We start from the raw sequence: 22,957 nt of genomic DNA on the forward strand, positions 1-22,957 counted from the left end.
AGAGAAAATGCCAGGTATGCTGCTGCTTTGGGAGTGACACCCCCTGAGGCAGGGTCAGTCCCCTGTCGCCAGCCTCCTCGCACCGGCCTCACCAGGTGACAGCCGCTGTCTTCCAGGGACAGCAAGGTTTAGGGACTGACCGTGGCTTTACCTGAAAGGGTCTTGGGAAGACACCTCCAGGCTTCAGCATTCGCCTCTGCAGGCCGGGAGGGCACGCCAGCTTAGGGCTCTGCTCGTAAAGCTGGAAGACAGGGGAGCCGAGGGCTGGAGGAAGCGGGCGCCATCGGCAGGGCTGCTAACTGCAGCTTCGAGCAAGCGGCTTCATCTTCAGGTTCCTGTTTTCCTCAGCTGAAAAGAAAAAAGGAGTGAATCTCGAGATGAAATCTCAGATGTCATGAGAGGAGCCACTGTTCCCCCTAGTTCAGCAGCAGAGCGTCATTGTAGCGTCATTGTTTGCTCTGAAGTGTAATTTACAGACAATGTGATGGTTACTGGCTGTTACCCAGCGGAGGGTAGACAGCCCCCCTTCCATTTGTACTGAGTTGCATTTTGTATTCCTGTGGTCCCGGGGTTTTCAGATGGTTCAGGCTAACCCTCATTTTGCGAGCATCAGAGAGTTGCTGAGAGAGAATTTCTAGAAGGCACCTGCTGTTTTTGGTGCTTGGAATGAAATAGGTGCTCAGTGAGCTTCTCGTGGTTCAAGCAAGGGCTTGGGCCCCTCTTGAGGGTGAGGTTTGCTGCTAGAAAAAGTGTGCTTGCCTGGTTCTTACCCGAGGTGTGAGCTAGTGTTCAGCTGATTAAATTTGGAAGATGTGGGCCTGTTATATTATGATAGTCTTCTTTATCCCGTTCTTTCTCCTAATCTTACTCTGAGCTTGATGCTTGCAAAGTAATACTTTTGCCCGAGTGAATTCTGGGCCTGTGGATATATACCCTCTGGTTGCAGTTTGGATTTGTCTCTCCTCTGAAAGGTTCTGCTCTGCCCACCTTAAACAGAGCATTCCCTGCCACCCTCAGAGCCTTTCTCCACATCGTGTGGCAGCCTCCGAGTCCCAGCGTGTGCTAAGTGGCCTTTGGCACAGTGGTCTCAGTGGAGACGGGCAGAGGTGAAAATGGCAAAAGAGGAAGCTGGGTTTTCTCCTATCATTATCAGATGCCTCTGCATGTACAGTTAATCAAGGAGCCAAGGATTTATTAGAATCTTGGTTTTAAAATAGGATGTAGATGTTGAGTTTAATAACTAAGCTGTCAGAGAGTGGATGTGGGGAAGGAAATGGAGCAGCCAGGATTGCAGGTAGAGCAGATGTGGGTGAGTGAGGAGCATGGCAGCTCCCAGGGAGAAAGTGCGCCTCTGATTTCTCAGCATCCACGAAGGATGAAGTGGAGCAGACCTAGTCATCCTTCAGTCCGAGTGCCAGAAAGCGATGACTTCCCGTGCCAAGATACCAAGTTCTTAGTGAAAGACAGGAACTGAGGATTGAACTGTTCACCCAAAGGAATATCTTGATTTTCATTGATCGCTGACTAAAAGGGGACTCAGGTTCGTTAATGAGGCAGGTGCGGTCCCTAAGTTTGTTTCTGGAATGTAAATTGGGAGTTAGCTAGCATGTGGTATCATCCCTTTAGGAGTCCTCTCTTTCCCTCCATCGGTCACGTTGTGCTAACTGTGGGTAACGAATAGGAAAGTTAAAGCTCTGGTCCCTCCTTTCTCTGATGGACTGTAATACACACATAAAACTCCGCATACCCTGTCTGGACTAATTGCATTTACCAAATCTCATTAGAAGAAAAGCAAACTGTTTGGAAACACAACACGTAGATAACCGCCTCCCGGCCACCGTTCTGGAGCTTCCTGCGCGGTGTCCTGCTTCACCCCGGGGTCGGAGCAGGAGGCAGGCAGTTGCCTGACACCGGCCCGAGTGCAGCAGTCACAGCGGAGCTGGGATGTGATGTCCTAGACAAAGGGGCAGTCTGGGCAGGGCTCCCCTGGGAGTGGGAGCATTTCCCAGGGTGAGCTGCTTTGAAAAAGAATCAGAGCCTCTTGGCCGCATTTGGCTCCTAAATGCATTTTTTTTTTCCAGGAGTATATTGAGTTGAGTAACTGGGTGTTTGGGCACTTTACCAATGCTACAGCTGCTGCTGAAGTGCTGGGCTGCTTTACAAGCAGTTCCACAGAGCTGGACTCAACGGCTGGGCTGAAAAACTGCTTTTGATATTCTTTTCCCCCGCTGCACCAAACCTGATAACGCGCGCAACTCCCAAGCCTTTTCGCAGGCACTAATGGTTTCTGCAAGCAGCTCTCCACAGTGATGAGTTCCTGCCCAACCCATGTTCTCCCAGGAGCATGATGGTCTGTGCCTCACTGTTCTAAGAATTCCTCGATTGAGATACTGCTGCTTATGGGGATAGAGCCACTGACTCTATCGGTGCCCACAGCTGGGATGACCCAGATGAATGCTCTGGCCGAGATACCACCTTAGTGGCGAGCCCTTGGACGCTGGTCATCTGCACTCACTTCTTGGGGACAGCTGTCCAATAAATGTCACCACCTTTGTTGCCTCTGCCGGCAGCTTTCGTAAAGAAGCCAAGAATGGAGGCTTTCTCTTGCCGGGGGTGAGGCAAATTGATTAATAACTGTGGGAGGGGGTGGGGGATGCTTGAGCCATCTGTCATTAATAACATCCTTTTGTGGACAGTAGGACCCTAATTTCCAAGTGTCCTTCACTAACTTAAGCTGGGGGAAAAAACCTATAAAGGCTGCAGGGATAAATCTGAATGGCATATTGTACATGTGGAAATTTGTGGTGTTCACTTTTTATCAGAACTAAATCCGGATTCTGGGGCTGGAGGACAGATAAAGCAGAAGTTGTTAATGGTTACGAAGCAAAGGTAAAAGGAAACTCTTAAAATAAGATTTAATATAGCTATTTAGCTTCTATGCAAATGAGGATTCTGTTCAGATTTTGTCATGCATCTGTGCCGTGGAGGTGCTCTGGGGAATAAGTTCTGTCTAGTGTGTCTCTTCCTTGGATTTGTATCTTATTTGACTTTCAGAAAATGTAATAGCATGTCCCAAGGAGGTCTCTCGTTATGGCAAAGAGAAACTATGTTGTAGAGAAATGAGTCCAGGTACCAGTTGTCCTGGTGGGAGTGACAATTCCTTTAATTCTTTAAAAAAAAAAAAAAAAAAAAAAGAAAGAAAAGAAAAAGAAAGGACTAGATTTAACATGCTTGTTCATCTTTTTTTATCACCTGAGTGGGTTTAAACAATATATATTGGAAAGTAGCTTTTATGAGTCTCCCAATATTTTTAGTCAGCCTAATTGTAACCAGTAGGCTTCCAGCCCACTTACATGATGTCAGTGAATTTAGAAGATAGTTGTCATAGTGGAGACGAGAGTTGCTCGAGTCATCTGGCACTGTGTCAGCGGGAAAGCTGTTTCCTGGCCTCTCGTTAGCCCTGCAGTGCAGCGGGGATTGATGGCTCACAACGGTGCTGCCAGCAGCTGCAGGGTCCTCTGGTGACCTCTGAGTGAGCAAAGAAAGCTTACGTCACGCTTAGTGAGATGCACTTAGAAATAGCCCTTCCAGTGCTGGGTGTGTTTCCTGAATCTTTAAACGTTGGGAATCCACGTTTTGGCATATACAGTTAATTCTCTGTGAACTGTGATGTGTGATTTTCCAGACCCCAGTATTCTTCAATCAACCTTGAAAACAGAGCATTGACCCTGGCAGTTAAAATAATTTGAGGTCAATATACGGAATACCTTTCAAATAGTGGCTTGCTGGTTTTCTCTAAATCTTACCAGTGTAGAGAACCTTGTGTTCCTTCCTTTTTCCTTCTGTCCAGCAGATGGCTGTCTAAGTCGGTCTGAGTATAAGATTACCACAAATCAGTCCAAGTACACGATGCAGGTTTGGGCCCCTTAGTAGAAATCCAGCTGGGAGGCCTAAATTGCAGGACCTTCTTTGAGAGTGTTTAGCAACAAGAAGGGCAAGTTGGAAGGTGCAGCCTGTCACCGTTAACTACTCAGGGGTAATTAAAAATGTCAGAGATGCAAAGTAACTGCTGATGCATTTCTAAGTTGGTAGCTGTGTATTTTCTCTGAAGGGTTCTAATGAATGTTAACCATTTCTCATTTTTATTTTGCTGGGTTTTGTTTTGTTTTGGCTTCAGCATTCTTGCTCTTGCTATGCTTATTTGTTGAGTTTTGATTCCCCGTGTCACTGTTTCCTTTCGCACACATCTCTCAAGGTTTATACAGTGAACAATGTGAGTGTGATAACCAAAATACGGACAGAACATCTGACTGAGGAAGAAAAAAAGAGATATAAAGGTAATCTCTTCCCTTCTCCCTTTTTTTTTAAAAATAAAATTTTTAATTTTACTTATTTATTTGGCTGCGTTGGGTCTTCGTTGCTTTGCGCAGGCTTTCTCTAGTTGCGGCGAGCGGGGGCTACTCTTCATTGCTACGCGCGGGCTTCTCATTGAGGTGGCTTCTCTTGTTGCGGAGCCTGGGCTCTAGGCGCGTGGGCTTCAGTAGTTGTGGCACGTGGGCTCAGTGGCTGTGGCTCGCAGGCTCTAGAGTGCAGGCTCAGTAGTTGTGCACGGGCTTAGTTGCTCCGCGGCATGTGAGATCTTCCCGGACCAGGGCTCGAACCCGTGTCCCCTGCATTGGCAGGCAGATTCTTAACCACTGTGCCACCAGGGAAGTCCCCCTTCTCCCCCCTTTTTTTTTTTTTTTAGCCTAGAGGAAGTCTTTGTTGCCTCTGTTAAATTTGGGGGTTAATGTGATCAGGTCATGCCAATCCAAATTTCCTTTTTATAAAATTTTCCTTAGTCTGACTCGTTCTTGGAGGTCCTCCCCTGTGGTTGGCTCCAGTTGTAATTAAAGCCATTCACAGGGCTTGTTTATGTGTTATGCAGAACAATTGTTGGATTCGGTTGAAAAAAATCTGTAGATAAGGATATTGGAGAATATTTATCACTGGAATGAGTGATTTAGTCCAAACTATCACGATGAGAGATTTGGACAGAACTTGGGCTCTGAGCCAAAACATGGCCAATACATGGCTGCCATATCCCAGCTGGTGCGAGGCCGGTTCAGGGCCTTGTGAAGTTACCTACCTGCTGTGCCTTGGTCTCCTCAGCAGTGAAATGAGTGCTACCAGACCTGCCTTAGAGTCATCGGGAGGATTAGATGAGTTATTACACATAAACCTTGAGACTGGGGCTTGCAGTGTGTGGTGAGCATGTGGCCATTGTTAACTCACACCTCCACTACCGTTCCCATTAGTCCAGTTTGACAGGTGAGGAAGCTGAGGCCTCCGACCAGCCAAGGTGCAGTTAGAATCCAGATCTGGCTCGTTCCTAAATCCAAACTTTTTCTACTATGCTGATTGAATTCTTTTTTTTTTTTTAATTTTATTTATTTATTTATTTATTTTTGGCTGTGTTGGGTCTTCGTTTCTGTGCGAGGGCTTTCTCTAGTTGCGGCAAGTGGGGGCCACTCTTCATCGCGGTGTGCGGGCCTCTCACTATCGCGGCCTCTCTTGTTGCGGAGCACAGGCTCTAGATGCGCAGGCTCAGCAATTGTGGCTCACGGGCCTAGTCGCTCCGCGGCATGTGGGATCTTCCCAGACCAGAGCTCGAACCCGTATCCCCTGCATTGGCAGGCAGATTCTCAACCACTGCGCCACCAGGGAAGCCCTTGAATTCTTATAACTATTGTTCATCTAGCTTAGAGATCCTAATAAAAAGTGTGCTAGAAAGAGTAAGTTAGGGCTTCCCTGGTGGCGCAGTGGTTAAGAATCTGCCTGCCAATGCAGGGGACACGGGTCCGATCCCTGGTCCAGGAAGATCCCACATGCCGTGGAGGAACTAATCCCGTGCGCCACAACTACTGAGCCTGTGCTCTAAAGCCTGCGAGCCACAACTACTGAGCCAGCGTGCCACAACTACTAAAGCTCGTGTACCTAGAGCCCATGCTCCACAACAAGAGAAGCCACCACAATGAGAAGCCCGCACACTGCAAGGAAGAGGAGCCCCCGCTCGCTGCAACTAGAGAAAGCCCGCATGCAGCAACAAAGACTCAACGCAGCCATAAATAAATAAATAAATAAATAAAATATTTTTTTAAAAAACCAAAACAAAAAAAGGATAAGTTAGCTGATGGCTATTGGGGATGATTTTATTGGCCTGTCCATAGATGGATTTCCTAATGCACGATGGAGAAACATGAAGGTAGGATGAGAATCTTTTTCTATAATCATAATTAAGGTATAATATTCGACATTCAACTTTTCCCTCCTCTGTAGCGGACAGGAACCCACTGGAGTCTTTGCTGGGGACTGTGGAACACCAATTTGGTGCTCAAGGGGTAAGTCGAAGCGTGAGCTTCCAGCATGGTTTAACAGGAGATGACTTTTCTCTGCTTGTGGGGGCATTTACTGAATCCTGAGCAGACCACTCGATTTGAAAAGGCTAAAGAGTACTCCCCAGCTGAAATCTGAGATATTCTTTTGGAGAGAATAAGATGAGTGAGTCTTTGAAAATAAAGGTTTTAGAGGCAGGTAGTGATTATAGAAATCAGGTGCTTTCTCTCCTGTTTTAAACTAGGCCCTCACTATAAAAATGGAACTGAAAAAAGGATTCAGGACTTTATATTTTAATAGAGCACCTGAACAAACATTTTCTTTCTCAGTCCTCACAATAACCATATGAAATTGCCGCCGTGGAGGTCACTGCGGGTCAGAAAAATGAAATTACCTTTCCAACGTCACAGGCTAGAGAAGGACAGAGCTGGAACTTGAACTCCAAATCTTCCAGATCCCATGTGCTTTCAGATATTTCTGTCTGTCTCTCTTTTTCCTTTCTATAATCAGGAGATAAAAGGAGAGTGGAGAAATGATTTGAAATGGAGAAATCCATTAGACTTGGTCATGTAGTTTGGCAATCTGTTTGTCAATTTTCTTGTTCTGTGCAGTTAACTTAATAAAAAAAAGCTAATGACTAGAACTTCCTGCTCTGTAGCTGGTTAACGTGTCCACCTCAGAGGCTGGGTGCCCTAGGCCTCCACTTGTCAGCATCATTTGGCATTTCTGACTCCCCTGAGTTCTGGCTCGGCAGGACCTCACCACAGAGTGTGCCACCGCCAACAACCCCACAGCCATCACGCCTGACGAGTACTTCAACGAAGAGTTTGATCTGAAGGACAGAGACATCGGAAGGCCAAAAGAGCTGACGATTAGAACACAAAAGTAAGAGAGACTCAGCAGCCGTTGTCAACTTAACGGATTCTCGTTTGTTTCAGAAGTCGTGCTGTTTTCCAGTGTCATGTTCTGTCCTTCCTCTAAAAATAATTTGGTCCTTCCTTTAAAAATAATTTCAAATTACTGGAACTTCCCTGGCGGTCCAGTGGTTAAGACCCTTCCACTGCAGGGGGCACAGGTTTGATCCCTGGTCTGGGAACTAAGGTCCTACATGCTGCAAAAAAAACCAAAAAAACAAAACCCCAAAAAACAAAAATTACTTTATCTGATGAAAGGTAACAGTAGATTGCCCATCTTATTATTCGACCTTCTCCAAATAGAATATAGATTGGATATAAGAATTCCTTATTTATTTTTTTTAACTGCCAACAAGCTTCAGCTGATCAAATGAAATGGTTTCCACCAGCTACCAATTCTTCCTGCTTGCTATCGATAAAGGCTTGTAGCGCAAATCATTTCCCCTGCTTGCCCGATTTCAAGGTGATGCGAGCTCTTTGTGGCTCTAATCCTTTCCCAGCTCAGACTTAGAGGAGGTAAGATGACTGGGAAGGCTGGGGCGTGGGGCGTAAGGAAGCTGGCGTTGTCTAGCCTACTGCGTAGAAGTAACGCAGTCTCCCTGTCTGAGGGAGATGGCCTCAGTCTTTTCTCATCCAATCCGGCAGGTTTAAAGCAATGCTGTGGATGTGTGAGGAGTTTCCTCTCTCTCTCGTGGAGCAGGTCATCCCCATCATTGACCTGATGGCCCGAACTAGCGCTCATTTTGCCCGACTGAGAGACTTCATCAAACTGGAATTCCCACCTGGATTTCCTGTCAAAATAGGTACCGTTCAATAAACCACAGACAGGCGTGCCCATAGGTTCTGCCTGTTTTTGCGGGAGACAGAGTGTGCTTCAGGGAATTGGAGCACCTGAGGCAAAAGAAGCAGACAGTAGACTTAACGGAGGAGGGCAGAGTTATCCTCTAGTTTAATTTGGTTTAAAGAAGTGTCATGATTCTTAGTTCATTTTGCATATTAAAATTAGGAGATCCCCCCAGCCATCAGTTCTATTTACAGATGGTGCTGACAGATGAAAAAGGCATAAAAATGTGACACATTCATTGTTTTAATATGAAACCTTACTTAAGTGAAACTTCAAATTAAACTTATTATTTGAGGAAGACAATTGACACTAAGATCCTTTGATACGTTAATATGTTTCTGGGCTTGAATTAGTGTGCATGATACCACATATAATACATATTACTTGTGAGGAATTTACATTTTGGATAGTTGTATCCTGGCTCCTGTATCCTGTATCCACTTGAATCCTGGCTCGATCACTTACTGTGATCTAGGAGAAGTCGCTTAACCTCTCTGAATCTCAGTTTTCCCATCTGTATATTGGGAAGGGTTGTTATGATGATTAAATGAAATCATACTTATAAAAAGTACTTGGCATGGTACCAGCATAGTCAGCGCTCAGTAAATGGTGGCTGTTATTCTTCTCAGTAAAGTTTATTTATAAAAGCTTTTATTTTATTAGAAATTCCCTTGTTTCATGTCTTAAATGCACGGATTACATTTGGAAATGTTAATGGCTGTAGCACTGCTGAAGAAACTGTATCTCAAAATGTGGAAGGGACCCCGTCTGATTCAGGTAAAAAAAAAAAAGTTGGATTATGTGATTAAAAAAAACCTCATACATTTAGTCATTATAGTAATTATTCAAGTTTGAAATTAGAGTATCTTATGAGTAGATCTCTGTCTCTGTCTTGAATGAAATAAAATTTTAGATTTAGTTTCGATTAAGTGAAAAAAACAATTTGCAGAATATGTATGACCCCACTTGAATTAAAAAGACAGCCTATTCTTAAAAAACAACTTTATTGAGGTGTAACGTGTATATAATAAAATACTCCCATTTTAAATGTGACGGTTCAATGCCTTTTGGCAAATGTATACACCCACGTAACCCCTACCACAGGCAAGATACAGAACATTTCCATCACCCCCCAAAATTTCCTCAGGCTCCTTTGCCATCAATCCAATTCAGATTTTGGATGCTACTGTAAATGGACTTATTTCTTAATTTTATCTTCCAGTTACTCATTGCTAGTATATCGAAACGTAATTGAATTTTTTTTTTAATTGTGGTAAAATAGTGTTCTGTGTCTTAGGCCAGTTGAGGGATATACAGGCCTTTGTTTTATTATTATCATTTTTATTTTAAGTTTACAGATATCTTATATCTTCTTTCATATATTTACTATATTTCATAATAAAAAAGGAAAAAAAACACATTGGTGTGATTGTGTGATATATACACATACACATCACATTCCTCAAAGGACCCACAGGTAAACACTGGTTACCTCTGGAATTTGGAAATAGGAGAGACAGGGTGTAGGGAGAGAGATCTTCACTTTTCATTTTACAGTCTTCTGTATATTTTTTGTGTGACTATGCATTTTATTACTAAAAAAAAAGTGAAGGCAAAAAGAAAAAAACAGTATTCTGGTACTTTTCTCTGTCAAGATTATTCTTCCTTGAAATCTCTCTTACATAGTAGCCAACCTTGATTTTAATTTGCTCATTTTTTTAATTTAAAAAAATTTTTATAAAAAGTTGAAGTGGAAATTTATTTTACTAACTCAGGCACTGTACTGTCACCTTTTGTGTTTCAGCTTCCACTCTCACAAACTTTGAGGTTGATCAATCTGTGTTTGAAATTCCTGAATCTTACCACGTTCAAGACAACGGCAGAAACGTGTATTTGCAGGATGAAGATTACGAGATAATGCAGTTTGCCATCCAGCAGAGCTTACTGGAGTCCAGAAGAAGCCAGGTGCATTTATCAGAATAAATGGCGGGGCTTGGAAACTTTTACCGTCCAGTTTGGCCTCAGTCTTTGGCTAACCTGACAGACTTACTCTAAATGACAACTTTGGCATATTCATGGTATTTACATGGGTTATTTTATATTTTATGCACCTGGTCTTTTATAAAAGCTTATTATATGAGACCATCTGCATAGCCCCAGTCAGCATCATTCACAGGATACAGCCTGACAGACTTGTCTTTTCCTTATACTCACCGATGTAGCTAATAATCTTGTATCTTTCGGAGCGTGCTGTATAACTTCCCAGTGGTGAAACAGTAAATTCTTGCTAGTTTACGCCATCGTATTTTTCCCTAGAATGTTATCTATGTGTCAGTAGTCTCATACAAAGGTATGTGGATTTTAATCCCAACTTCCTCCCCAATGAAGACCAGTCTTTGCGTTGTGGTTGCTCAATAAGTGTGTGATGAAAAGGATGGTTGATTCATTGTTAAAATTGTTTTTTACTCAGATGTTTCATTCTGTGGTAAGGGGCATAATCCCAAACTCTTGAGTACTAAGGATAGAACAGACCAGCCTGAGAACAGTTGCCTCTTGTCTTCCTATGTGGTTCTTCCTCAAGGCCTCACCTTCCTGGGACCGTCCAGGGCTTGAGGACAATAACTCCTCCGTCCCCTCCCTCTGTGGCTTCCTGCTCTACTAGAGTGGGATCTGCTTCTCCCTCCACTGCCCTTTGGTGTGGTCCTGGGCTCCTGTTGTCCATTTGTTTGTTCATTGGTTTCTTCTGTCCTTCCATTGTTCATTCGGCAGATGTTTGCACAGTGCCTGCTTTGTGCCAGACTCTGTACCAGGTGCTGGGAGTTCTTTGACGAAGCAGCCCCAGCGCCTGCCGTCATGGGGCCGCTAAGCTTTGAGAATGGTACCCACACTCCAGTGTCCCCCCAGCTGAGGTTTTTGGCATCCTGGTTTTTTCTGGAGTCTCAGCTTGGGTAACATGAGCCCCGCCTCCCATGGACCCATTCTTAGAGCCATTCTGTTTTCTGAGGCTGCTGGGCCAAGGGCCAGACCCCAGTGCTAGCATGTTCCCCTTGAGAGGCTTCCCTCTCCTAGCCATCACTGTCAATCCAGTATGTGTTTCCTTTCCCTGTTATAAGTGAGCTTATTTTTTCCCCCAATAGCTACATAAACCTTGTCAGCCATACATTTTGAGAAGAGGAGTAGCCAAAGTCAAAGACGACAAATAATGAGTTATGTATTCCAATCTTGCTCTAGAAGAATTATCTGCTTTGTTCATTGAGACTTTGCCTGAGGTTGAGTTGTTTTTAATAGATTGACAGCTACCACCTTCTCATACTTGATATCAAATCAAGCAGGGTAGTGGACCATATACTATCTGACATTTGGGTGTCATTTTAGAGATAACCCCAGTCTATTAATTTTTCACACAGCTTTGTGGATAACGGACTTGTAAATATTTTTAATCTTGTTCTTGCTGCTTTCCTTTTGTTATCAGTACAACAGTTTATTTCTTCTAAGGGGTATTCGTGTCTGTCACATGTCTTTCCTAGGAGCTTTCAGGACCAGCTTCTAGTGGAGGCACTGGCCAGGCACATACCTGTGACGCCCAGGACGAGAGGTGACTGATGTGACTCTTGATGATTGACCCGAGGTTGGCACAGGCGCTTAGGACATGCGGCAGTGGGCCTGGCAAGAGAGACTTGATACAGTGTCAGCTCTCCTGCTTCCTCTTGGGGCAATTCCTCATAAAAGGAGCTCTGAACTCTCGGGGGCTGAGCTTCCAGGAACTGGTGATAGAATTGCTGACCAGTTCACTAACCATTGCCGTGGGCAGAAAGGCACTCAGTAAATGTTTTCTGATCGGTCTGATCTTCTGCGAAGAACGTATGATCACAGAGGGTCTCGGTGCCGTCAGTGGGAAGTTTATACAGTGTTAAGGATGGTGCCACTTTGGGGAAGGGCTACAGAGGTGATTAGATGATGATGATGATGATTTTTTGGCTGGACCACGTGGCTTGTGGGATCTTACTTCCCAGACCAAGGATCGAACCTGCGCCCTCAGCAATGAAAGCTTGGAGTCCTAACCACTGGACTGCCAGGGAGTTCCCAGATTATCCGTTTTAAAAGGGGTTAAACTGGAAAGATTCATTTTACAAAGCATTTTCCTATAGCCTGGGCACATATGAAAACCTGCTGAAGAAGTTGGGTTTTGCTTTAAAATAGATCCAGGTTCAATTCCTAGCCCCATCACTTAGTGGCTGGGTGATCTCGGGCAGGTATGTACCTGCACCCAGCACCTACACCCCCAGAGTTACGTGGGATTGATGGCATCGTGTACAAGAGGGTATAGGAAGCGCCGGGCTCGGCGCACACTGGGTCCGCGGTTAAGAAATATGGCTGTTGCTGCCACGATGACGATGTTAAAACACTGTTTCTCTGCCCCGTGTCGTTCTCACGCAGGGCTGTCCAGGAGAGCCTCCCCACCGGCTCTGAAGGCCTGTGCCCCGGCGCCTCCCGTGAGACCAGCAGTTTTGACAGCGACCTGCAGCTGGCCATGGAGCTCTCCGCCAAAGAGCTGGAGGAGCACGAGCTGCGGCTGCGGGAGGAGGAGGCGGAGCTGCAGCAGGTCTTACAGCTGTCGCTCACCGAGAAGTAGGCCTTCCTGCCTCCCGCCCGGAGGCTCTGTCTGCACGCGGGCCCAGGGGCTGCGCCTCACACGATGCAGCAGCGGACGGCAGCCGTCCCCTGCTTTCCACAGAGGTGCGGGGCCGGGGCTCCCCGGTGAAGGGGCTGGGGGCCAGCGGCCCCATCTCCAGGCTTGAGGGGAGGAGAGCGTCGTCACTTTCCATAGCTGTACTGGCTTGCAGGTCACATTTTTACTACCAGCTTTAGATAAAAACCCAATCCCCAACCCCACCCCGCAGGTTTGTGGATGAATTTTTATCAAGGAGTGATAACAAAACAAGTTCTTGCGGAGTCAGGGTGTTTTATATACGAGAGCAGCAGCCTTTGCAGAGTGTGGTGTAAGAGAACTTGGGAGACACTTCTGTACAGTTCACCAAAGAAATGGATCATCTGTGCCGTTCTGCTCTTCTGTTTTTACCTTTCTACGGGGTTTCTAGGGCACTGTCACTGTTCTACTCCATCCCCTCCTTATTCCATTCCTTCCACACCCAGCTAAAGAGGAGATAAGTACAGGATCCATTTTATATTAGGGTTAACTATTTGCATCAAATTAAGATACACAGATGACAACAGATGTTGCCTTAGCCTTAAAAATTACTAATGGTTTCAAACCACCTCACTCCACTTTGAGGGATCTGATTTGAATTTGTAAAGGCAGTTCCTTTGAGAGCAGGATCCTCCAGGCTAAATCCAAGGCAGCTAATCCTGGCCCTGAAGGAGCAGCTAGGAGAGCCCGAGGCTTGTTACTGAAGTGGGCAGGCTGACCAAAGGATCACCAAACCAGGGGTGTGTTCCAGGCCTTCTCTGGTGAAGGGTCTCCACGCAGAGGCCTAGGAAGACCTCACTACATGCCCTGGGGGCACCTGAGAGGAAGGGGTGGGCTTGAAACTAGAAAGGGAGCTACAAACGGAACTCAGTGGCTCTGTATTCAAAAGGGAAAATGATGATTCTACGTTACTTTTTAGAGTTCAAATCAACATCTTTCTGGATGAATATATTTTTTAACAGAATCTTTTTATTATTTTTAAAAGATATAAAAATGACTACTCCTATCAGTAGCAATACAAGGTTATACATTTTAACCAGATTTTCTCAGGCCTTTTTTGGATACCCTCAGTAGTTAACTATTTTGTCTAACCCTTCTGTAAATAACCACCGCACAACCTAGAGAACCTGGGGAATGCGGCCGAGGGCACCCTCACTCCAGCCCGGCCCATGGATTCATCCCCACAGGCTGCACTGAAGTCACCTAGTAACAACATCCTCCTCCTCTGTCCTGCGTCCATTTCCTGTCTGTTGTGCTGCTTTGGGGACGGGAAGGGAAACAGGAACTACCGTTCCATTTAACAGCTGTATATACAGTTAGCGTTGCCAGTGAAACGTTCCCAAAGAATTGTGCTTTTGATTCCATATGACCATCTGCCTTTCTTTTCACGGTCTGACCAAAATTCCTTCTCTGCACACGAGGCCAGTATATGCAGCATCATGTTTGTTTCAGATACACAGTTGGCATTTTGTTTACTTGGCGTTTACCTTGAGGGAAGATACATCTTGGGAATGGCTGCAGTTAGGCCGCGGTAATCTCTCTGTTTGCATTCCATTGTTCTGCTTCCCCATGTCTTTGACTTTCTCCCCAGGAGGTCAGTTAACAAGGGACTGAACTTTGTGTCACCGTCACAGCAGTTTTCGATATGTGTTCACTCTTAAAATACAAATAAAGACTGCTTCCTTAGAGGGTGCTCGTACAATATTCTAGACAGCCTTTGAGTCTTTTTTTCTCTTCACATTTTTCTAGCCCCTTCCTGTTATGCATGTTACTGGAACATTAGAATTCCTCCCAGTCCTCGCTCGTGCGTGACAAAGGTGGCACACTCCTCTCGGCGTCCTGCCCAAGTCACACAGTCCACACGCCCACACTCTACTCCTTTCAAATGGAAACTCCACAGCCAGCATCCGGCCGCTCTGAGCACCTCTGCAGCCCTGGAGAGGGACTGTCTCTTGTGGAGTGCTGGAAGCCAAACCAACATTAGATCTAATCTCAGTAAATCTGCTCTCTCCTTTGAAGCCGAAGTGCTTTGTGAGGCTGTTCTTGGAAGCTCAGGTGATGATTCAGCCTCCTGGACTTGCCGTACACCTAAATATGTTGGTATTAAAACAAAAAAGGCAGTGACCAGTAAAAAATGTTTGGGTTCCGGAAATGAGGCCTTGGTATTTCCAGAAGTTGTGAAGGATCTGCTTTGCTTTTGGGGGGGGGGGGGGGTGGGCGGGAAGTAAGCAATATTTTGAACATTGTGAAAACTGTTACTCTTCTTAGGTCAAGACAAGCCATACCTATGGCTTATTTCATTAAAGTAATAGTTTCTAACTTTATCTTCAGGGTTTATTAAAGCTTGGGTGGACCATTACCAGCAGTAAACTTTCATCGAGCAACTTCTGCACATAAGACAGTGCTGGGAATTAAGTACAGTCCTCCCTCACTATCTGCAGGGGCGTGTTTCCGGGATGCCCCATGGATACCAAAAACCTGTGGATGCTCAAGTCCCTTATAAAGTGGCAGGGTATTTGCATGTAACTTACTGTATCCTCCTGAATACTTTAAATCATCTCTAGATCACATATAACACCTGATACAATGTAAATTATATAAATAGTTATAAATACAATGTAAATGCTAATGTAAATAGTTGCTGGTGTGAGGCAAATTCAAGTCTTGCTTTTCGGAACCTTCTGGAATGTTTTTTCCCCAAAATATTTTTAATCTGTGGTTGGGTGAATCCACGGATGTGGTATACAGGGGGCTGACTGGGTAACAAAGTTCCTAAGATACTTGCTCCACAAACAAGCCCATCACACCATACTTGATGAGAGGTGTCAGGGCAAAGTCTGCTCTAAATAATGACAGGAAAGAGAAAGACCATAACCACCAGCTTGGTCCCAGTTTCCTCCTGCACGCAGATGACATCAAAGATGATGAGTTGGACTACAGCAACTTCAAATGGCTGCAGTGCCGTGAATGATGGAGTTCAAAGTCCAAGCTAGGCCCATGTCTAGAAATGAGTGTGGCTATAAGATTGAGATCCTGTGGGAAAAACTGTAATCCACTAATAAGACTCCAAGCCCCTAATTGCAAGCAGCACCTGCAGACTTCTTAATCTCAACTTTAAAGAAAGTTAAGATAGTGTTTGCTAAAATAACTTGTTTTTATGATTGGTGTAAATTAGTCGAATGTGTTTGTTAGGGGACATGGTATCTGGAATACAGTTCAGTTTAGGAAAACTAGGGTTCAGCCACTGCCCCTCTGCACTCCTGAAGATGAAGGTCAGGAGAATAATTCCACTGGAAAATTGCAGTTGGTCAACCTCTGGTGCATACAAGTTTTCAGTTTACTGCTCTCTCGCTCCTGGAATTGATGTTTTCATCTTTACTCATTTCTCTGAAATAAGCCTTTTTCTACAAAGGTTATTCTTTGTCCTACTTTTGACTGAAATCTCATACTTAACAGACGGTAACACTGGGATGAAGATGCAGGCTGGGTTTTGGATCTGTATGTGGAATAACTATTGCAAGGTTGTTTCAGAAAACTGAACATGATCCAATTACCTGGCTGGTGATTACTGGGCAAACGGCAGGTCACAAGGTTTATGGGCCTGACAAGTTTTTACCGTTTCCTTTTAAAATTCTACAAATGGCAGTAAGTTTTTAGGCAGATATCAAAACATGGCATCCCATATGAGGCGGGGATGTGGGCTCCTGGGACTTAACTCTGTCCGTGCCAAAGTCTCAGAATCCCCGCCAGTCCTCCCTCCGGTCAATAACCACAGGCTTCCAAGGCACAGGCCGACTGTGGTAACCCCATCTCCATCTGTGTTAGTTTTCACATCATTTGATCCTCACTATAATAAAGAAAGATAAAGTGTGTATATCACTATTTCACAGATGAGAAAACCTGAGGCTCTAGAGAAGTTAAGCCTGTTTATAACTGGAGCTGGGACAAGAATCCAGGTCTTCTGGGCCCTGGCCCAGCCTGAGAGATTACTTACAGTCAGCTTTCTGAAATAATCAATAGCTTGCCTTGGGGCAGTAGTGTTATTTCACATATCAATTTAAAATTCCACTTCACAGTGCCTCAAGAGATTAAATCAGATTCAAGTGTGCACACGTGCGCACACACACCCCTCCCTACCTGCATTTTAAACGCTTGGAAAATAATTACTAGGAATAAAACAGCACGTAAGATTTTACTTTCGTTTTAATGGACATTTTGCTCAAAAGCACGTTTCAGTGGCTCAATGTTAGGGTTACAAACAAAATCCTTAAGTCAGTTACCGTATCCCACATCAGTTATTTCACATTAAGTGCCGGTTGTTAAAAAAAAAAGTCAGTGCTGTGCTTGAATGGAGCACAAACAAGATAAGCATTTTAATTTAACAACAAAGTTAAACCTAGCACCCTTAAAATAAAATAAATACTGTATGTACGAAAGTATCATTTCCATGGGGGAAAATTCCAGTTCACCAACAGTGCAAATGAATAGCAGCATTTTCAAAGTTGAAATTAAATTGTGTAAACACACACCCACCCGCCACAGTGAACACGCACTTCTGTAGCCCCACCCCACCCAGGGCGGAAAAGAGGTCCTGCTGAGTCTCTTCAATTCTGAATCAGAAAAGCTGCCCTGACTTCTAGGCCAAGGGCTGGGAAGACTTAAGTGCAGGACAAGGAGATCAACATGTTTGAATGGGACCAGTTCTTTTTCAGATGGGCCAAGTGCTAACACTTCCAGCCACCCCCAGTGCCTCCCAGCCCAAGGGTGCCCGTGGTCACAGGCCTAGCTGGTGTGACCCCGACTTCAGTGGGGGCATCTGAGTGCAGAGCTCCGTGCAGAGTGAGGAGTGGCGGCCTATGTTCCCCACAGCTGACACTGCTTTGCAAACGGGGCATCTAGGCCAACTCGGGATAATTAAAAACATTTGGGATTCTTAACCCGTTGTGACCAAATGGTTCTTAAGCAGGGAATGTCTACATGTTAAGTCTTACTCTTCTTAATATTTTCAAGCATTAATGATTATTCCTTTCCAGTGTGGCTTTTACATCACTCACAAAGTCATGTTTTCTTTCTCGTGAACACTCCATCTTTACACTGAACCTTGGAGCTTCAGGTCTTACTTTCAACAGGTACAGCCGGATATAAAAAGAAACGCTGAGAAGCAGGCTCAAGTGGCCAAATACTTGCATTACAGTGTTAGGATAAGATAATGGCTAGATGTTTTTTCTAAATCATTCAGCATTTACCAACTGTCCAGACCGATGATCGTTTCCAAGCAGTTAAGTTCTGATTCCACCTTCTCCACTGACCCATGTGCAACATGACTTATTCTGCTCCCAGATGCTCGTGGGAGGGCTGGCTTGGCCATCACCGGCGCCGAATGGGCTTGTAGACGCAAAATGCCATAAGGATCACGGTCACCAGCAGGATGCTGAAAATAGTTCCCATCAACACTGCAAAAGGAAAACAGGTTACCTCCTAACGGCAGCTTCAGGTTCTGTAAGTCCTCCACTGACAATGATTTGCCAAACGCCCCTTGGTGCCAGGCACTGTGCCAGGTGTGGGGGAAGCAGCCGTGACAGACCCTCTCTGGGGATGTCTCCATGCACGTGAGGAGAGAACGTAAATGAGAGCATTTCACACAGCTTTTAAGTGCCATTAGGAAGACGGTAATGTGAGAGTGCTGGGAGTGGTGATGGAGGAAGCAAGTGAGGAAGGGACACACAAACTGGGGCCTTAATGGGAGGAAGGAGCCGGCCATGTGGAGATCTGCATGCCCAAGGATCAGCTAATGAAAGCCCCTGAGGCCAGAACAAGCCAGAAAGCCAATGAACAGGAAGGAGGCGAGTGTGGCTGGGAGGAAAGAGTGAAGGAAGAAAGGTGGGGAATGAAGCCAGAGAGGAAGGCTGGAGACAGTTCATGCAGGGCCTTGTAGACCATGAAGGAAACATGGATTTTATTCTAATAAATCCTGTTCTAATCCTGTTTAAAGACAGGGCTGTAGGCAAAGAGTGACATGATCTGATTTAGTCGGAGAAAAAGATCCCTCTGGGACTTCCCTGGTGGTCCAGTGGTTAAGAATCCGCCTTCCGATGCAGGGGACGCGACTTCGATCCCTGGTCAGGGAACTACTAAGATCTCACGTGCCGCGAGGCAACTAAGCCAGTGCACCACAACTACTGAAGCCCGTGCGCTCTAGGGCCTGCATGCCACAACTACTGAGCCTATGTGCTGCAACTACTGAAGCCCACGTGCCTAGAGCCTGTGCTCTACAACGAGAAGCCACCACAAGGAGAAGCCCATGCACCGAAATGAAGAGTAGCCCCTGCTCGCCACAACTAGAGAAAGCCTGCGCACAGCAACGAAGACCCGATGGAGCCAAAAAAAAAAGGTCTCTGTTAAACAAAATCTATGACTTATATGAGCTGGATGTCGTATCTCAAAATAGCCCTTGTTACCTAAATACCTGCCCTAATTTTTTTTTGTAACAAACTTATTTATTTATTTTAATAAATAAGTTGCTTAGTTGCTCTGCGGCATGTGGGATCTTCCCAGACCAGGGATCGAACCCGTGTCCCCTGCATTGGCAGGTGGATTCTTAACCACTGTGCCACCAGGGAAGTCCCTGCCATAATTTTTAAAGTTCAGAATTCCATGAGTTTCTAAGGCTCTGACTACAATTGGACCTAAAGCTGTCTTATTCCATTTAAACCCATTTTTTTTGCGTTTTGGAAAGGCTCTAAAAAAACAAAACAAAACCAAAAACCTCCCAAAGCAGGAATGCAGGGGACTAGAATTGGAGAATGGAAGTCTTCTTAAAAAATACAAAAAATGGGGCTTCCCTGGTGGTGCAGTGGTTGAGAATCCGCCTGCCAATGCAGGGGACACGGGTTCGAGCCCTGGTCTGGGCAGATCCCACATGCCGCGGGACAACTGGGCCCGTAAGCCACAATTACTGAGCCTGGGCGTCTGGAGCCTATGCTCCGCAACAAGAGAGGCTGCGATAGTGAGAGGCCCGTGCACCGCGATGAAGAGTGGCCCCCGTTCGCCGCAACTAGAGAAAGCCCTGGCACAGAAACGAAGACCCAACACAGCCAAAAATAAATAAATTAATAAATTAATTAATTTTTAAAAAAAGTTTAAAAAATACAAAAAATGAGCTTAAAACCAAGAGTTGTTAGGTACATGATATCCACTGGAATAGCTATACTTTTGGGCCTTGATCTTCCACTCTTCATCATTATCTTTTCTCCCTCCCCTTAGTTGCCTGAATGGCAGGCCCTGGCAGAACCATTAAGACTACTTAGGTCCTTCCTTATGGTCACTTCCCCTTTTCGAGCCTCATTCTCTACCCTATAACATGGGGCAAATGAAACCCATCTCCCAAGGCCTAAATATCAATGTCATTAAAATAGTGAATTTCAAGTGAAATGTTTTGGTTTTTTAAAATTTATTTATTTTATTTATTTATTTTTGGCTGTGTTGGGTCTTCATTGCTGTGCAGGGGCTTTCTCCAGTTGCGGCGAGTGGGGGCTACTCTTCGTTGCGGTGCACAGGCTTCTCATTGTGGTGGCTTCTCTTGTTGCGGAGCACAGGCTCTAGGCGCACGGGTTTCAGTAGTCGTGGCACGTGGGCTCTAGAGCGCAGGCTCAGTAGTTGTGGCGCACGGGCTTAGTTGCTCCGCGGCATGTGGGATCTTCCTGGACCAGGGCTCGAACCCGTGTCCCCTGCATTGCCAGGCGGATTCTTAACCACTGCGCCACCAGGGAAGTCCCAAGTGAAATGTTTTTGTAGTGTTTTGGAACTATTCTAATACTGCATTTTTTTTTAAATATTGAGTTAACACTGTCACATGGAATCTATTGTTTTAAATATAATAATTAAAGTGGCCGGCATATTCTAAAAGAATCCGAAAATCTTAGCCTTGGAAGGGTCCCAAAAGGCATTTGATCCAGGTTTTCACTGCATGTGAACATTTTTTCTACAATATTCCTGGCAGTTCCAACTCTTATTTGGAATACTTCTGTGACATTTGTTTGTCAACCAACCAAAATATTGGAAAATTAGAAAAGCATATCCACATCATTACTGTTTTATCTATCAACTGTATCTTATTCAAATAAATCTCATTTTAGAGCTCAAAAATTTTTTCATATTTCATATGAAAAGCGCTCAACACAGTGCCAGACAGATAATAAGCCCATGATAAATGAAAGCCATTATTATCACCAAGACAGGCAGTGCAGCACAATGGTCAAGAACGCAGGGTTTGGGGTTAGACTGTCTGGGTTCCTGTCTACACTTACAGGCTACGTGACCTTACAGAATTTACACAGTCTCTCTGTGTCTGCTTCCTCTTCTTTAAAAATGGAGATAAAAATACCCACTGCACAGAATGGCCTAGGGCAGTGTTTCTCAAACAAAGCTGTGGTAAAGGACTAGTTTTTGTAACTTTTAGTCTGTCCCAGGCCACTACCTAGCCCTACTGTGTATGACTAATTAGCAGCTCCCTCTACCTAGAAAGCATTCCGGTTTAGGGACCTAGAAGTGGTTTCTAGTTGCTTGGATGTTGCAACAATGTCAAACCGTTAAATTTCTAAACAATCTCAAGTGCTGTAAGACATCTCTTTGCAGATAACAAATAGTTTGCAGACTTCACTGCTCTGCCACCACACTTTGAATAGTACTGTTCTCAACCAGCGGGATTTTGCCCCAGTGGCAAAATCCATTTGGCAAATGTCGAGAGACATTTTTATTATCTGGACCGGAAGTGGGGTGTGCTACTGGCATCTAGTGAGTAAAGGCTGGGGACGCTGCTAAACATCTTACAGTGCTCAGAACAGTGTGTGCTCAGAATAGTATGTTCCCCACCCCCTAACAAAGAATCATCTGGTCCAATATGTCAGTAGTACCTAGGTTGAGAAATCCTGTTCTGAAGGATTAAGCAGGATAATGTATGGAAACCACTTAGCAGAGTGCTACGGACACAGTAAGTGGTCAATACATGACAGACAAAGAGTTCATGGAGAGTCAAGGTAATCCAGAAACAATACTATGTAGCAGCTTTGCAGATATACAGACATACCAATGACGTTCAGCACAAAGAAAGGACTATGGCAGAACAAGATGTAGAGAGTTATTGTGAAGTTTGCCAAGCTTTAAGCTCCAGGGCCCCTTCCAAAGCCATGTACGTCCATACACGTACGTATGTATGTGTGTATATATATGTGCATGCTGATGACATCCTCCCAAAAGGTATGATTCAAGCCCCACAAAACTTAGGTTCTCCTACTGGCCTCCACCACTTCCTAGCTGTGTAACCTTGGACAAAGAACTTCACCTCTCCGAGTTTCATTCCCCTTATCTGTAAACAGGGCTGAAAACCGTACCTTTCTGATTAACTTACTGTGAGGCTGAAATAAACTCATGTACACAAAGCGCTTAGTACAACACGGTATACAGAAAATGCTCAACAAATGCCAATTATCATTATGACTATGACTATTAATTCCATTAGAAAATAAGAGGGGATGGGGTATATATCATGCGCCGTATTGCCTAGCTTGGGCCCACACAGCCACAGAGGAGGGGACCCAGATTGTGACCCGGGTCATTCATGCAACCAGCAATGTATCAAGCCCACCGAGGACCAGGCCTTTCGCTGAACCGCAGCTCAGGCCTCTGTCCCAGGTCTTTGGAGAGAGGGTCGCACCTGCACCGCCTGCCCCCACACGGCTCCCGCCGTCCGCCCCGCGCGTGCGAAGCTCCGGCTGCCTGGAGCGGCAAAAGCACAGAACCGAACTCGCCACCCGCCCGCCCGCCCGCGGCCGCTCACCCAGGTTCTGCCCACGCAGCACCGCATACGGCCGGCTCCGCTCCGGCGGCTCCACGGGGCTCGGGGCCTCCGCCTGTCCCAGCAGGAGGCTGCACAGTCCGAGGCAAAGCCACCGCCAACCTGGACGCAGCATCTTCCCTACCCAGCAGTGGAGAGCTACCCACTTCCGCCGGAAGCCCCGCCCCTGTTACCTCTCACGCACCGCCTTCCGTCGCACCGGGCGCGCGGCGTTGCCAGGGTAACTGTACGCCCCGGCCAGAGTTCGGCCCTCACCAAGCTTC

General features: G+C 45.4%; 2 protein-coding genes across 2 annotated transcripts in view; one reads left to right on the forward strand and one right to left on the reverse strand.

Annotated features, from left to right (window-relative positions):
* The window catches only part of ANKRD13A (ankyrin repeat domain 13A), a 39,431-nt gene extending 24,883 nt beyond the window's left edge, over positions 1-14,548 (forward strand). Inside the window, exons 7-15 of the mRNA XM_007180117.2 lie at positions 2,823-2,889; positions 4,256-4,337; positions 6,319-6,380; positions 7,130-7,260; positions 7,935-8,092; positions 8,797-8,910; positions 9,938-10,098; positions 11,661-11,728; positions 12,571-14,548. Of these exons, the coding sequence (XP_007180179.2) occupies positions 2,823-2,889; positions 4,256-4,337; positions 6,319-6,380; positions 7,130-7,260; positions 7,935-8,092; positions 8,797-8,910; positions 9,938-10,098; positions 11,661-11,728; positions 12,571-12,766 (1,039 nt within the window). The 3' untranslated portion in view covers positions 12,767-14,548. The remainder of the gene's footprint in view (positions 1-2,822; positions 2,890-4,255; positions 4,338-6,318; positions 6,381-7,129; positions 7,261-7,934; positions 8,093-8,796; positions 8,911-9,937; positions 10,099-11,660; positions 11,729-12,570) is intronic.
* A 2,488-nt stretch (positions 14,549-17,036) lies between these two features.
* On the reverse strand, positions 17,037-22,842 carry C13H12orf76 (chromosome 13 C12orf76 homolog). The gene is made up of 2 exons (XM_057526751.1): positions 22,677-22,842; positions 17,037-18,294 (listed from the first exon to the last, which is right to left on the reverse strand). The coding sequence occupies exons 1-2, from the start codon at positions 22,807-22,809 to the stop codon at positions 18,209-18,211; spliced, it is 219 nt and encodes a 72-aa protein (XP_057382734.1). The 5' UTR covers positions 22,810-22,842; the 3' UTR covers positions 17,037-18,208.
* Between the last annotated feature and the right edge of the window lie 115 nt (positions 22,843-22,957).

The sequence above is a fragment of the Balaenoptera acutorostrata genome, chromosome 13, assembly GCF_949987535.1.
Source record: "Balaenoptera acutorostrata chromosome 13, mBalAcu1.1, whole genome shotgun sequence".
Classification (NCBI taxonomy): Eukaryota; Metazoa; Chordata; class Mammalia; order Artiodactyla; family Balaenopteridae; genus Balaenoptera; species Balaenoptera acutorostrata.